General features: G+C 36.6%; 1 protein-coding gene across 3 annotated transcripts in view; it reads right to left on the reverse strand.

Moving 5' to 3' along the window:
* SEMA3C (semaphorin 3C) overlaps window positions 1–16831 on the reverse strand; it is a 117480-nt gene that overhangs the window by 40341 nt on the left and 60308 nt on the right. For all 3 annotated transcript variants that reach the window (XM_071552725.1, XM_071552724.1, XM_071552723.1), the window contains 4 exons: window positions 10649–10809; window positions 8447–8509; window positions 6965–7084; window positions 3160–3250 (listed from right to left, as the gene is read on the reverse strand). In XM_071552725.1, coding sequence (XP_071408826.1) covers window positions 3160–3250; window positions 6965–7084; window positions 8447–8509; window positions 10649–10809 — 435 coding nt within the window. The remainder of the gene's footprint in view (window positions 1–3159; window positions 3251–6964; window positions 7085–8446; window positions 8510–10648; window positions 10810–16831) is intronic.

Raw genomic sequence — 16831 nt, forward strand, 5'->3', positions numbered from 1 at the left:
TAACAGAGCTATGAACTTCTGCTCCCTGTGCAGGGCTGAACACACTTCGTCAGTCAGGATGTATATCTGCATTTTTGTGAGTCCATGTGTGTGCATAAACATATGTATAATAATTATAATTATAATTACATATACTACCATTTTCTACTCTGTGAATAACCAAGCAATTTCCACTGACTAATGACAATGAAACCCCAGAGTGCAAAACAGTAGCTAAAATAAACTCCAACTCTCAGAGTGGGAGTGGTAGCTGAATATGTTCCAGTACAGCTGGGTCCTTTGATTGATGTTTTTGTCTGAATTCCTGGACTACCCAGAGAGTGTGGTCAAGTTGGCAAGAGTCACAGGTTCAGAAGTGCTTGAGGCTATTTTCATGTGTGTGTGTTTGCACATCAACACGGCTCACAAGAGAATTATAACTGGAGATTTTGCTTTTCTGCTACTAAGGGGAGGCTGAACTGCACCACTGTAGAGCATCAGGCAGCCACTCTTCTCCTCTCAGCTCTCCCAGTGATGACAAAATTCATACACAGGGGATTTAACAAATGCATTTGCTGCACGTTGGTGACAGGTTTACTTCCTGAGCAGGTATTAACAGAATGATGTTGGATCTATACAAATTTATCAATGATTTTGTGTATTTTCCTCCTCTCTTCAATCCATCAGAACTTTATTCTTATTATGAAATAAATTGGCTGAAGGAGATCCAGCTTATGCTTCTCACTAAATGTTATGTACAGTCCTGTGCATATACACATGTCCACATTTTAACAATAGAACTACACAATGTAATATTAATCCTATTATGTATCAATGCTATTAGTTATATCTTAAGCATTCCTAATGTCTGCTTGCTAATCATGTGTCAGATGAAATCCGTCAGTTCCGCTTCCTTCTGGTAAAATCCTTAAATTCCACACAGCACTTGGTCTGCACAGCACAATGAGTTCACACTACTTCACTTTGTTACTGGGGGAATTACTGAATTGATGAGGTATGTCTGCTTTTATAAATATCTCAGAGGCTTGGTGGTGGGAGAGACATACATCCTGCACATTAGTTATGCTAAGCTGCTTCAAAGCACATTTTTCATTGCTTTGATGCAAATGTGTCTTTGTACAATGGTGAATTGCACAAAGTTCAAATTTGTTTTTATATAGCACCACTTTCCTTTGAATGGTGAATCAGTTTTCCTGATGTATTTGAGGACAGTGATGCCCAAAATGGTCAAGCAATTGCATCTATATTTAAAAATGGTTCTTTATTTTGGAAGAGTTAGCCTGTCTGGTGGTATTTCCTATCTTCTGAAGCAAGCGGAAAGAATCCCTCATGCAAAATGCTCAAAGTAGAGTCCAGTACATGGCTTCCATCCCCTCATTGTAACACTTGCTGTGACTTAAAAAATGTTCCCTTTTCTGGTATTGATTTTGAAGCAAAATTCATTTCAAGTGGACTTTGTAGTAACAGAGGGAAAGTATAAAACCCAATATGTGGGACTCTTATTAAAAGGAATATGACCTTTTTGGAACAATTTAAATTTTGTAGATGAACTATGTCATGAAAGGTAAGTCAAACACTAGGGAAGGTCTCTTCAGTCACATAACTGAGAGATCAAGGAAGATAACAAAAAGCCTACCAAGATGAACAAAGCTGCCACAGATCTGTTGTAGAAAAAAATCAGCTTACTGTATACACAGCAATTCAGAAACAATGTACTTTAATGGTGCTACATAAAACCCAGGAGGAACAAGGAAAAAGACCTAATTTTTTTAATGACAGTTGACACACTCAATAACACCAGAATAGCAATGAGTAGCAGAGGACTCATCAATCACTGGCTTTGAACAGACATTTTCTTTACCCAGTGAGTACCTGTAAACACTGTCCCTAGATCACTGATAAGATAAAAGTCTAAGTACAGCCAAGGTTCAGAGAGACATATAGGTAGAATTTACCTGTTCTCTAAAGGTGTTTTTGTTCATATATCTATGAGTAAATATACTTGTCCTTTGTACTAAATATATTTCCAATCAAAAAAAGAAAAAGGGCAATTTATATTTTGAACAGATCACATAGGATAAATGGTATGACACTTTCCTTGAGATCTGTGAGACTCAAACTTTAAAGGAAATATCTGGCACAATATTTAATTGCCATTGATTCCAGTGGAAGCTGAGTGGCAGAAACACGGCACATTGTTCCCTTGTAAATCTTAGGTGAAATACACAGTACCTAAGTGCAATAAGTTTTATTTGCTAAGCAAATCTAAAATATCTGTGCAACTGCTGTTCCACTCGTAGCCAAAAATACAACAAGGAGTAGACACATGTTGAAAAATCAAGGCTTAGGCACTGTAAGCCTGTGAACATGGTGGAAATGTGAAAGGTCAGGTTACACTGAGTACAGATAATGTATTTCCTGGTTGAAGAAAAAAGTATCTTTTACAGATGACTCAGGTTGCAAAAAGCATACGCTCCCTTTAAGTTTTGTCTCAGGTGTGCAACAGGCACAGCAGAAATGCTTTGTCTAGGCTATATCTCACAGTCACTGAGTACAGTTGCCACCAGTTCACAAGAATATTTGAGGAGTGGTAATTGTATCACTTTCTGACATTTCAAATGGAAGAAAATTGCAAAATTGCTTGGGTACAAAGCCAATTGAAGAATGAAGAGCCTTGCAATAGCTGGTGGGCTCTACAGCAGAGATGACAACAAAAATGAAATGCATAGCATCTGAAATCTTCAGGCTTTCTTTCCCTGGCTACTCTGAGATTTTAAAAATAATTAAAGGAGACATAAGTTCTGTCTAGGATGAACAAGGTCAGAAACCACTCAAACATAAATGCTAGACAGGGTAATGTAAAGTTGAAACTTATCCTGGGAAAAAATGTATAAGCTGGAAAAGGGACAACCTTTTGTTTCCTTTCTCTCTCCCTTTCAACAACGTATTTCTGCACTTCATTTGTCCATCCACCTTTATTTTCATATAAACCTTGAAAAAAACGATGGACTCAACCCTTGTGCTCATCAGCCAGAAAAATGGTGCTGGTCCTGAGTGGGTGAGTCCTGTGTCATCTCCTTTCAGGCATTCCATCAATCCTCATGACCACACATGACCATATGGGTTTAGACTTCAGCAACTTGAAGTATCTTTACTTACTGATCATAACAGACACCGTGTTCACGTTAGGGTTGAAAGAACAGCGTCCTTTTCCTGATTCACACTTGGAGTCAATCTTGAAGATTTGTTCCTGCAAAGTAGATTTATCTGTCACTTCTTATTTCAGGAACTATCAGATGTAAGACAAATTTTATCCCTGGACGTCTCCAGCATTAACAATGCTCTATCAACAGTGCACTATTGGGTACTTTTACTGCACTATCAGCAGTTTAACTTTCCTATTCAGAATTCCATCATCTTGTTACATAACTTTTTCACTGGTTCCCAGTCATTTTCAAGATTCCTGACATAAATTCGAGACACTGAAACAAAGATGTTTTCTCTCTATCTCAGTTAAGCATTGGAGATGTTGGCAATCTCTGGAGTATCATTTGTGGAGATTGCTTCTGTGTTTTTGAAGTTATTTATCATTTATTTGCTGAATAATTGGTTGTACTTATACCAGTCTAGGACATTATGATCAAGCTACTAGAACAATAATCCATATTAAATCAAAATCTCCTATGACAACTATCATTTGCTCTTTGCTGAGCTATCAGACATCCAAAAATGCCTTAAATCATATTTATTTTCTTCAATATCATCTCTTGGATTATGTGTAGAGTTCCAGTTCCACAGTGATAGATGATTATAGCCTGAAATTTCTTGAATTACTTTTTTTTTCTTTCTCTTTAGAAATCATGGTATGGGGATTTGTTTATATTTTGTGTGATTTATGAACAGGAAACACATTCAGCAAATGAGAAACAATCTGGACTACAGCTTGAAATATAAACACTCTGAATATCTTTAGAAAATTTGCCCATTTTGGTGCAATTCTTCACTTCTTGCTTCCCAGTAATACTAGGACAGTGTGCTAAGCAAGAAGTGGCTCAGGTCCAAGCTTATTCCTTAAAAACTGCAGAGACACCAGTCCATTGCACATCAACTCACACACCATTGTATACAAAACAGCTTGTTCCTAGGCTCCTATAACAAACTTTTAATCTTTAATAAAAAGCCAAAAGACACATCTGCAAGAAAAAAAAACAATGACCCAAACTTATAACATTTCAAAAGAAAAAGGTAGCTGACAAAAAATTCCAAAGAAAGTCTTCTGTGATGTAGATGTCAATGTATTAGTTATTTGACAAAGGACTGCAACTCTTTATATTCTCTTTAACAGTTAATGAAAATCACAGGGGAATGGACATGCCACAAAAACCCTGAGCAGCCATTTGCCACTAGTGAGTTGGAGATTCCACCAAGCCCAAATGCACAGCTGCAGAAGGAAATTTTCATATCCATTATCCACTCTCTTTTCCCCCCTCTTCTGTTTTGCCTAATTTAATCACAGAGATCTTATCTATAATTTCAGTAATAAGCTCTCTAAACAATGTTAAAACATAAGTATGCAGTTTCTAGTATGTTCTTGGGTGGCTTTCTGCTGTTTCTCTTCTAGATTAATATGCAGCTTGATTTTAATCCATATTTACTATATTATACCACTATTTACCAATTCAAAATGCCCATTACTGCTCTATTAAACTAGCTCCAGGATTACACTTGATTTTCATATATATTAAACTACTTTTTAGTCTATAATTATGTCACATAAAATTACGGCTCATTCTGTTTGCAGATACTCTGACATTAGAATATATTTGAGCAACTAAGGGAGTAATTACCAAAAAGCAAAGTACCAAGTGTGCCAAGGAAGAAAATTAATTGCTCTTTTAACCTCTGTTTCAGGAAAAAGGGCAAAATTCTGCCTCATCAATGAAACCTCCTTTATTTTTTTTTTTTTTTGTGAGATTATGTGAAATCCTGGAGAAAAAAGAACAGAATGGGCCCAGTTCTTATGACTGTTGGACATGGTTCTGTCAGGCTTGGTAGCTTCTAGAGAAAAACAGATGTGCTTTGTAAAATATTCATTTTGCACGTGCAAAAACATCCTTCTGTGCATGGAAAACTGTACTAAATTAAAGGTGAAATGATAAAAGCAGAAAAAAAAAAAGAGTTCTCACTAGTCCCATTAGCACTACAGAGTTCTTCATTCTGCTTTATTAATTTGTCATGTACAGATATATGCAACGAGTTCAGAAGGATATGCTTAGTTTAAACTGTTATGCTATTGTTGGCCTGTACAGTAATGGCTTTGAGCATGTAATGCCTACAGTCAAGTGTCTCACAGACTCCAGACGTCTGAAACAGCAGTTTATTTAATCAATTGATACAGGCATTTAGCTATACAGACAGGCTAAGTGAAGCCAGTTCTCTTCCAAGTCATGTATCTTTATTTTTCATTTAAGAAATTTAACATATTGCATCATATGGAGATGTCATTTTCTGCCCTCCCCTCTGTCCCAATCTCATTAAAAAAACCTCTGAAACAATGAGATTCAAAGTTCTTTGGGCTGCAGTACTAGTTAAGATAATAAAGGAATATTACATTAATTAGAGACAAATGGCATTACTTTTCTTGTTTTAGATAATGTTCATGCTTTTAGATAATTTCTCAAGAAACAGGATAATTCTGAGGAATCTCTGTTTCAAAATACATCAAAATAACATAATGCAGAATTTGTTCACCAGAAGGAAGGATTTACTAACTCAGTTCTGCTTGCTTGCACTTTTAAATCCGGGACTACAAATGTCGAGTTTTAGGTAATTTATTAGGACTGAAGGTGCAGTGGATCAGACTGCATACTCTGCTAAGGAGGCTGGAGCCAGGTAGGGATCTACCAAAAAGTCACTGAGATCATTCCATGCAAACTGATCTGGAGAGACATTGACTTATCACCTCCCTGGCAACCTATGCAGCAGTCTTGGGTCTTGGCCAGAATTTCTATCCCACTCCCAATTAAAAAAGTGATGAATTTCCCAGTGTCTTTCCAAGAAGCCAGCCCAGCTTTTAAAGCTGCCCTCACATGGCAACACTCCAGGTAGGACGCTCTGATCTTGCTTCCCAACACATCTGCTTCCACATTGTTCAAGAAAATATACTGCACACCCCTGTGCCTCCAGACATGAATCTGACCCAAAAGCTATTGAGGTGCTGCCTCTTGGTTAAGTACCTTTCTTTTTCCTTCTGGTTGTTTAATTTATTGCCTATTACATTTGCACATAAACAAACATTTAACATTCAAATCAGGAAACCTGGACCATATAGATCTGAAACATCTGGTACTTTGTTTATTGAAAATACACAGTGAAACTAAATATAGGAAAACTGGAGACCCTTCTAGAAAATGTAATATTTCACAGTGAAGAGACAGTTACCAGCTTCATCCATGCAGAATCTAGTGAGGCAAAACTTGTGTAGTAGACAAAGTTCCTATATCGGGATTGCATCTAGTGGGTGTCAAGCTGAAGTCCATCAATTTTTTCCATACCTGAATAGTTAGACAAACCAAGGCCTTCTCCAAGGAACTGATAACACATGGAAGCTATAAAAAATGGACTGTATATTTTACTATTTCCTTTCAAGTATTTCTGGGCATTTTTCCACCAAATGGTAGGAATGAATTCACCAGACAATGTCAAATAAAAACTAGTATCAAATATAGCCCAGCATTTGGTATGACTGAGGAATTTTGGACATCCATCATAATTCAGGCATGGCTTTTGATCATGTCTTTGCTGTCTGGTCAGAAAACTATGGACCTTTGTTCTTTTGCTGTTTAACATGAGTGAACCAACTTATTCAGATCACTGATTTTTGCATTTTCCAGTATTTTGAGTTTTCACATCACACTAGTAGGATGCACCACAAGGTGAGTGGATAAAACGAAAAGAGACTTACCTCAGACCTGCGTCCCCTGTTGACATACACACACACGGGGCTGAAGGCACCGCTGCCACAGACATACAGGTGTGTGCGATTGTATGACTGTATCACACGCACAAAATTTCCACAGCCGTGCTGCAGGAAGCACAAAGAGCAACAATTTCACATTGGCAAATGGCAAATTAGAGGTTGGAAACTCTAGGAAATAGACATGATTTATAATTTTAATAGCATTACAGAAACAGCTACTAAGTTTGTTAGTCTCTGGACTCGAACAGCTCTGGATTCTTTTCACGCCATTCTGGGAACTGGACACTGATAGGGCACTACAGAGGAGTTGCAGCCGAGTGCACATAACATTCCCACTTCCATATAGCAATCCAATTTTTATTCACAAATTGCTCAGTAGCTTGCACGAGAAGAAGAAGACCTCTGCAGGAAAACAAGAAGTAACCTTAGGAAGTTTCCTTAAGGACACTCCTTAGGAAATTCCCTTAAGGACACCTCTGAAACAGCCTCTTTCTCCACCTAACTTGTTCATCATAGATGGAGATTATTGAAAAGAAAAGCAAGTCCAAATCTCGGATCTCATTATTGTTAATTTTTTTTTTCCCAAAACTTTAAAAGGAAGTTTGCAGTAAACTGTTGCTTCATATTGAAGAGTTAAAGATCCACAGTAACATGTTCAAATCAGCATGAAAATTAGAACAGAATGTTAAGGGCCACACAGTTTCACACTATCAGATTTACAGTTTTCTCCTTCTAGCATACCCCTGTCTTCTCTTTCTCTTTCATTTTTCAACTATGATCAACTGTTAATGCACCATAGGTTGAAAACAGGGGAGGTTTTCTGAATATTTTTTCTTACCGAGATCCTGGAACTACTTTCATATTCAATCATTCAAAACTCATCAAAGACAGTGAGAATTGCATGAGTTCTATGAGCACAGGATTGGAAACTGTGTCATCAGTCATCATAAAAATCAGCAGAGTTAATCCTTGTTTAGCATACTGCACTAGTTTATTTACATTTAAAAACATTCACATTTTTGGTCCAGCAGGAGCTAGTACCATACTACAGCATCTGGGAGTGGCGCACAATGGGTCTTCAGACTGCAGACAGTGGGTACCACCCACATTCAGAGTCTGTTCCAGGGGCAAGCAGCCAGCCAGAGCACTTCTCCACTCCAAAGAGCAGCAAAACAGGCTGTTCAGCATCACCCCAGGACATATTTGGAAAAGGACTATTGCCTAGTTTGATTAGCAACAATAAAAAAAGGTGAGGAAATGGGCGCTGTGTATTTTTCCCATCTGTCAAAGTCTGAAGGTGCATTTTGTTTACATTGCCTGTTTCTCCAGAATTTCACTTTGTAGATTGGCTTGCAAAGAATTTCAAAAGCAAAACAAACACTTCTTTCATTTTGCTTTGGCTGCACTCAAGGTGCTCTTACTTTATTGCGAAGTACGTAATTTGTGTACATGTGGAATTTAACTTACTGTAGGATCTTTGCCAGCCATTTTGCACTCTTCAACCTTGTTTGCTGATGCTGGCCAGGAAATCTGTAAGGAAAGAAGTATCATTCAAGTCGTATAGTTTTTACATAATTTAAACAAATCACTTCACTGCCTATCTTAATAGGTTATATTTAGATATCTTACACTTTGATTGAAAGGAAAAGAATAGATTTTGATTGATAAATGAAAATATCTTTATCTTAGCTTGCAGTAATCAAAATAAAGGTCCAGGTCTTTGGCTCTAAGTTTATTACATACTTTTAAGGCAAGTTAATAAATTTATTTATATTTTTTTCTTCTAAATAAGACAGATTTTTCACTGTTATTGCCTAAATGATTGTCTATCTTTATTTTTTTATTTTTACTGTACTTACAGAAATTATGCACACTAGTAGCCAGAATACTAAAATAGTTCAAGAAGGCTTCTGGTAAAAGGTTTTTGATTTTAACAGGAAAAGTTTTAATAGATTATGATATAATCTACTTGAAATCTCAGGACTTCAGACTGATTTGTTTCACAGTTTTCCAACAAACACATAAATGTCTGAAAAATTATCTGCGTTATAATCAAACTCTAAACATTTTGAGCTTCTTCTGTTATTTATTTTGATTTTGAAACAGAAAAGACATCCATTAGAAATTTATCCCTAGAACTCTAGTAAGTGACAGAGCCTGATAACATTTAGCCTCAAGGTAACATAAACAATAGCATATATATATGTATGTACGATTGTGGATTTGAATGCATATGTGTAGAGCATTTCTACAGAGGTATAAGATCAGCAAAGTGAATCTGTTGTAACAATAAATAAGCAAACATAAGACTGTGTGGAATTGCAGGAATTCATTCTGAGCCTAATATTGTGTGATCACATTCATTGCCAGAAAACTTTGCGTATTTTTCTTTCTGTTGAATTTTTTTATTCTTGTTTTTCCAGGCCTACATGGGCTGCTGAAATGTCTCATAGCTTTATACTGCAGAAAATACTTTGTGCCACAGAACCTTCCTATCTAACCAAACTCTGCACAGAATTAAAAGCAACCTGCCAAGGACAGGTGGGAGTGTAGCACGCAGTGGCACAGCTCCTCCCAGACATAGGTGGCTGGATCCCTGGGGAGACGGGAATCAGCAAAAAGGTCACAGAAGCTGTTTCAGACCAGAGAAGGCAGCCTCATTTCAGAAGGAGATTTTGGTACCATTAGGAGGAGGGAAGGATGCATTCATGCCATTGAAAGAGAGGCATTCAATTTAAATGTGTAAGTTAGAGTGAGCCTCCCTGGGCTCCCTGCACAATCAATCCAGGTAGACAGGCATGTCCAGAGGGTGATTCACAGTAAAGCCTAATTTAACTGTGCTCCATCACCCTCTGGCAGGGCCCCTCTCTCTCCCCTGACACATTAAAAGCTTTGTCTCTTAAGGAAGGCATTTATCTTCCCTGCTGCAAGCTGCTTATCACGGCCTCTCAATCCTTCTGAGGTACAGTAATAAAGCCTATAGATTAAAGGATTGGATGGACTTGGTGGAACAAGGCCTTTATGGTACACTTTAAGGCAGTGTAGTAACTGTGGTGGCCTAAAGATAGGCAAGACAAAGTCTGTAGAGAGGTAATAGCTTAACAGTCAAGCTGCTGGACACACAAATACTTCTGCAGGTCATCTATTTCAAAAGCAGAAAAAACCCAAATCTCATCTACCCAACTGAAGGTCAAAGGCTGTCACAGACATAACAAGAGATTGGAAAATAGTTCAGCAATTAGACTCCAGGGTACAAAAGAAAAAGAAATGCAGCTGAAGGTTAAATGCAACTCTGTCCTTGTCTTTTTCCCTATGGCCTGAGAACGATAGCATGTACCTTATTCTTCCTTACAGGCTTCTTTTAAAATTGCATCTCTGAACTACGTTATCTTATCTTGGTGAGGAGTGGAAAGCATCAAACCATACAAATTACCCTTATGAGGCCAGGTCAAGCTGAATGTTCTTCAAAATTAGTGAACAGGTCAGTTTTCAACAGTGTTCGGGGAACAGCCATGCTAATGGCTTCATCTGTGTTACACAAGGACTGACAGTCCAGTAAGGTGTGGCTTGGACTTTCATGCAAAATAATGAAATAGGTATTTTCTTGTCTTAAAAACAAAGGCATGTAATAAAGTAACCTCAGATTCTCAAAATAAAACTTGAACTTACACTGAGAGGGTCCTGGCTTATATTGTTAATATTCAAAGACAGAATATGATCTTTGCTGCCCACGTAGATCCGATCCTGATCTTCATCCATTAATAATATCCTATAATCCAGGGGACTATGGGATATTCTGTGATATTCAGAGGTCTTAGTTTCTTGAAGTTCTGAAATATTAAAAACAGTAACTTAGTAAAGTGGTTCAATTGCCTTTCTTGCTTCTCAGCTGCATTTCTTTCTAAAGAAAGACATTCATAGACACAAATGGGGTCAGTCAGAAGAAAAACCCTCACCAGACACTGGCTATTAATACAATGGTTAAAACAAATTTTCTTTTTTCCAATTTGAATAAAATCCTTTTGTACACCAAGTAGATAGACACAGCTCATAAAAATCACACATTACTGTTCTTCATTCACTATTTCCTATTTTAATGGATATGATTATTTACAGCTTTGGCTTTTAAGGCAGATAACTTATTAAATTAATCAATGTGTTCAATACATCTTGAAGTTTACGACTGCAGAAAATTCACAAGATCAATGAAAACTATGCAAGAACCGTTTACTTTCTTTTCCTAACAGGGGGCTTCATTAAGAATAGGTTTTCATCATTTTGAAGGTCAAATTTTATTTGGTTCTACATCATCATGCATGGCTTTCTTAAAAGAAAAACAAACCTATTCAGTCAAGCCTAAATGTGTCCATTTATTCAGTTGTTTGTTTATGGGCTTTGGACCAAACTACCAGAACTGTAGAACTAGCTCTATTTTTCAACATAAAACTTTCTTTAACAAAGTGAAGTGAAAACATCCTTTGATCTCCATAGTGCAGGATCAGGCCTGTTACAGGAACAGCATAAGCATCTGCAATGTAAGTATTACTTGCTGCCCTCAAGAAAGCTCAGCCTTCCTGTCTTTGCTTGGCCAGTATATTTTGGCCCCCACTCAGATTGTTTTACATTTCAGTAATAACAGAAGGGTTATTTCTCAAGAGCTGAGAATGGAAAAATAAAACCTTAATAATCGATTTGTCTTTATTAAAATATTTAACATATAATAATCGTGCTTTCTTACTTCATGAACATTAGTATTGAATGTGTTCCCTGTGTCTGTAAAAGGGTGGCAAATACACAGTACACATGAAAATGTGGTTCTGCTATCATGTTTATTCATAAATCTAAGAACTGAGTCTGCAGTTCTCAGTCACAAACTTTGTCTGGGACAATATGGCTTGTCATTCTTGCTAAAGACTAGATTTTTAAAAGCAAAGTTTTTGTTCATTCATTCCCTATAGAACACAGTATATGTCTTATACAAAATTATTAATCTGTAACTATTGTTATTTTCAGAAACAAAACTCTCAAAACAATACTTCTGGATATGTGCTCTGTTTAAAAGAAATAAAAAGTGTGCCAAAACCAGTGTTCCAAAAGTATACACCTTCTGTAAAATCATTTTTAGCTGAACGCATAATTTTTTTCTTTGTAAATTATTTGGAGAACAATTTTAAAAGGCAAAGGCTGAAGTTTTGGCATTAATTATCTACTAGAGATCTAAAGATTGTATAAGTACTTACTAGAACATAATTTGCATTGATAAATATGATACATAGCACCATTTAATTTTTATCATAATTGCTAAATAGCTTGATAGGAAGATGAAAAATATCCCCAGTTACTGAAATATAATGCTGCTTTGATTTATTTAGATGTCTGACAGCTTTCATGACCTGAATTGCCTGCATGCACTTATTTGTGACAATATAAAAAAATATACAAATAATTTATCTACTTTATATGTCCCTCAACAAAAAATAAACATATAATCAAGATTTACAATCTGTGCCTAAAAGCTTAAACTGAAACAGTACTTGTTAAATATACATGAAAATTTTGTCTGCAGCACTTTCAGACTTTTTTTTTCAGTGATCAAAAAATCAATTGTTTTATTTAATTTAAAAAATCCTCCTTGTAACCTTTTAGCTAGGATTTTCAAAGACACTTGGGAGACTCACCAGCATAGTGCCATTAGCACGCAGTACCTTTGCCCACTCTTGAAATTCTCAGACTGACCTTTCACAACCAGCCTAAGTCTGCACTCATCCCTCTTCCTTCTGGCATTATTAATCTTACCACAGTATTTGGCAGCTGTAAGGTGAAACTGAAGCTTCTCATAACCATACATTTGATATGCTAGGAAAGCACAGATAAACTGGGAGAGTTTCCTGCACAGCACAGGGCAGATATGAGCATGGTGATTGCACAAAATAATGTCCCTCCTTATTGTTTCAATGTCTGGCAGTGGTTGACAGTGAAAACACAGTGACTGACATAGAAGATAATCATAATCATGATTGTTTTTAAGAAGGAGACAAAACAGCGACAGATACTTGATTTCCACAACTTTAATTTTCTTGGAATTTTAACTTTGCAATGGTATTATTCTTTGTAAGGCTTCTGAAGGGTAATCTGTCTCCATCAAGCTGATACTGAGGAGAACACCTGAGGACATGTTACTAGACTATGGAAACTCAATACCATTCATAAAAGGAAGGAAAGCCATGAAGCAAATACCCTCATACAGATTTATTAGTTTTATTTCTTTTAGTGCTGAAGCTTACAGTTTATTAGACTCTTCGGGCTACTGAAGCAAGTGGTGCGGGAACTTATAACTAATCAAATTTTCATTTAACAAAATTTACCACACAATCACCAAATAAAATGTTATTTTTTACAAGATTTACTATCTGTGTGTTGTTACTTGGAGAAAGTGGTGGCAAGGAAGATGCTGTACGGTCCTAATTCATTTCCAAGGGTTTTTGTATAAAAAAGCCAAGTAAACATCTACTGACATTCGGAGCAAATTCTATTCTATGCTTTGGAAATTAAACCAAACATTGAAAGCAGTAAACCCTATATGGAGAATGATGTTGCAGACAGCTCTCAGAATATTAACCAATTTTGTTTGACAGTAAGACAATATACAAGTAACTTTCATCCTTAATGGTACAAGAATAATCTTTGCGCATCATATTTTTTCATCAGTCAGTGAATTTAGTTTTCTTTTTCCTCACTGATAAAACCATTATCAACTTGATGCCTAGTGGAAGACGTGATCTTAGAGGACAGGTTATTTTAATGAAAAGACAAAAGCTTCAGTGACTTCACTTTCCAGAACTATGTGCGTTATTGAACTGCACATTTTGGAGATCCCAGTGACTAGGAGTTTTCTCTGTACACAGTGCACAGCTTACTGACAATTAGTTTAACACCTACTCTTTATTATCCTGCTAATCCACCACTAAAAGGGCTAATGCTAGTATTAATTTTTTAAAAAAGTTGTGTTCTCACAGAAGAAATAACAAAATATTTCTGCAATATCTATTATTGACATCATCAAAGCCTTTGTAAAACAAAACTTAGTATGTTGGCCAGAACAAAACAAATTACAGTTATTAGAGACTAGGAATCCAGGAAGGTGTAGTAGTATCACACAGCCTGTTATACCCAAATTGTCCACCATGCATAAGGATATTTGAGCTAGATGCACTCACTAGCTAGTCCTCTGAATGTCTTACTGAATGACTCAAGATCAACCTTTCATCACTCCTTAATTGAAATTCACTGATACCATCACAATGTTGAAAGCAGGCTGACTCTCCTAGCCTAAGGAATATAATAATCTCTAATATGTAAGATAAGGCCCTAATATAAGTGACTTCTTTGGTAGATATTTTATACTAATAAGGATGTTTGATGCATATGTTCCTGAAATTTATGTAATTTTTAGAAGGACCTTCCCAAAAATATGATTATTTCCTCTTTGCAGACTCATACAGCTGCTTATTACAGAAAAGTTCAACATAATCAAGAATTATCTTTGCCTTGCAGGGTTTCAAAAACTACAACCACGGTATGCAAGCAACCCCAGGCCAAGTTCAAAGCAGTGAGTGTATCCACTGATAAACTGGATAAACTGTGACACGTGAGACAGTGCACGCAGTCATCCCTGCACCACGCCATCCCTGGATTTCCAGCCTAGCAGGGCTTCTTTGAGAAAATCTAGGATGCTCTGTCAAGCTGTTAATTTAGGATCCTCTGTGGTAAAGTGCAAGAAATAATATTCTTTCCTCCTCTTTTCTGCTGGCATAGGGATTCAATCTCAGACGGTGTTGATGGGGAAGTTCAGAGCAGAAGCAGAGATTTGGTTTATGTGCCTCAAAACCAAGCAGGGAGTGAAACACAGCAATCCCACCAAAGTGAAGGGCACAAACACAGCTCTCTAGGAAGACAGGCTACATCTCCCTAGGGAACCTCTGCTATCCAAATTGGCATGGATTCTATGTAGCTTTAGTGATTTGGAACTCAGCAATACAGTGAATGCTGTTTGAAATAAAAATGCTTTTTATTTTACGTTCTCATGGGGGATGAGGTGCACAAACCACACGCCTTGTGTCCATCTAGCAGTAAGCTCAACAACATTAACATCTAGTTATGGAGGCTGTAAGACTCTTTTAAGCCTTATTAAGCCTTGAGTTTGTGCCAACAAATATGCCAGCACATGCCAAATGTGAAAATGCAATGTAAACTCTCACCTTCCAGGAACTGGAATGAAACAAATTTTATTTTTCTTTCTCTATTTTTTTTTCATTCCTAGTAAAAAGATACTTATGTAGAACAACGCTTTTTGCTTACAGCATTGGATGGAAATGGCCCCCTTTTACTCACAGGTCAAGTCTAAACAGGTGAAAAAGCAATTTAGACATATAAACTTAGACACTGCACATAATGTTGCTATCATTGAATAGAATGGTTATAAATTTTAAAAATGTGACTGGAATCTGAGGTATCTGCAAAGTTACCAAAAATAATTACACCACCCCCCAAAAAAAAAACTTCAGCTAGAAGAAAGTATGTTTTATTTTAGTTTAAAGGCTTTCTACTTTGCTTTGAGTAACTTTCCTGTGTTTTAGCCTATTAGAAATCATGTGAAAAGTTCCAGTTAAAAGGCACCAGATTTCATAAGAACCTTATTTTAATTCTTGTTTTCTTGCCCTTATTTTTATTTTTTTATTGTAAAGACATGGCAGAAAAAAATTTATTATTTTTTTTTTTAGTTTACATGGTGTGTGTGGAAATAATATGATATTTATAATAATGGTTTTCAAGTCTTAGGATACAATTCACTATTTTTTTTAATTTTATGTATGTAAAAAGAACAAGTAAAATCTGAATACTTATTTTCAAAACTTCAGAATGAGTCACCTTTGCACTGTCAATATGCCTTTTCTTTGAAGAAATATGTATTGATTCCTTCTCGTTAAGGGGGTGAGATAAGAGAGCTGCTGAAGCATTTTGCCACTGCTCATGCAGTGTTCAAACTAAAACCCAGCCCTCAGCCACACTCAAGCGAAGTCGATTGTAAATGGTTACGCAGTCATTTGGACAAAGAGCCCTAAGTAGCCAGATGTGCTACTAGTCAGTCCCTTGTGTGCCTTAACCACACAGGGTCCAAAAAAGCTCAGGTGGACCTTTGACCTTTTCTTTATCTTGTTATCTCTTCTTCATGCATAAGAGTCTTTGCTCTTTTCTTTCATGCTGTTACAATGAAATCTGGCTTTTTGTATAGGAGGTAATAGGTTTATAAGGACTGGAAATCACAGATGTGCACACTTGCTTGCTTCTGAATCTGACTGAAAGGGGTTTAATTGAATTTTTATTAAAAAAATAAAAAGAAAGCATGTGAGAGAGGAAAAAATAGATTTGCAAGTGCTCATAAAATCACAGACTAACTAATCAACAAGATCACTTGGAGGATAGAGAGGAAACGAGTTCAGCTAGTACAGGCTGAAACAGGAACCCTTTTTGCCCAGAGCTCAAACACATAATCTGCTAAAAGGAAACTTAATTGTTGTATTTGGAAGGAGAGTAAATAACACGGAAATGTCAACGATATTTAAATATGATCTGGAATAAATATACACCTTTAATACTTGTGAGTGTATGTGCTTAATAAGTTGAAAGTGGAATTTAAACATCACTGGATTGAGATAGGGCAGTCTTTTATAAGAGAAATCAAGAGCGCCAAGGTGAAGTCCTAGGAGAATCAGGCCCAGAGGTGGCTATAGCATGTCTGAAGAACAATCTCTCACCTTGAGCAGCTCAACATACACGTTAGGAGCAGTAAAA

Source organism: Pithys albifrons, chromosome 3, assembly GCF_047495875.1.
Source record: "Pithys albifrons albifrons isolate INPA30051 chromosome 3, PitAlb_v1, whole genome shotgun sequence".
Classification (NCBI taxonomy): domain Eukaryota; kingdom Metazoa; phylum Chordata; class Aves; order Passeriformes; family Thamnophilidae; genus Pithys; species Pithys albifrons.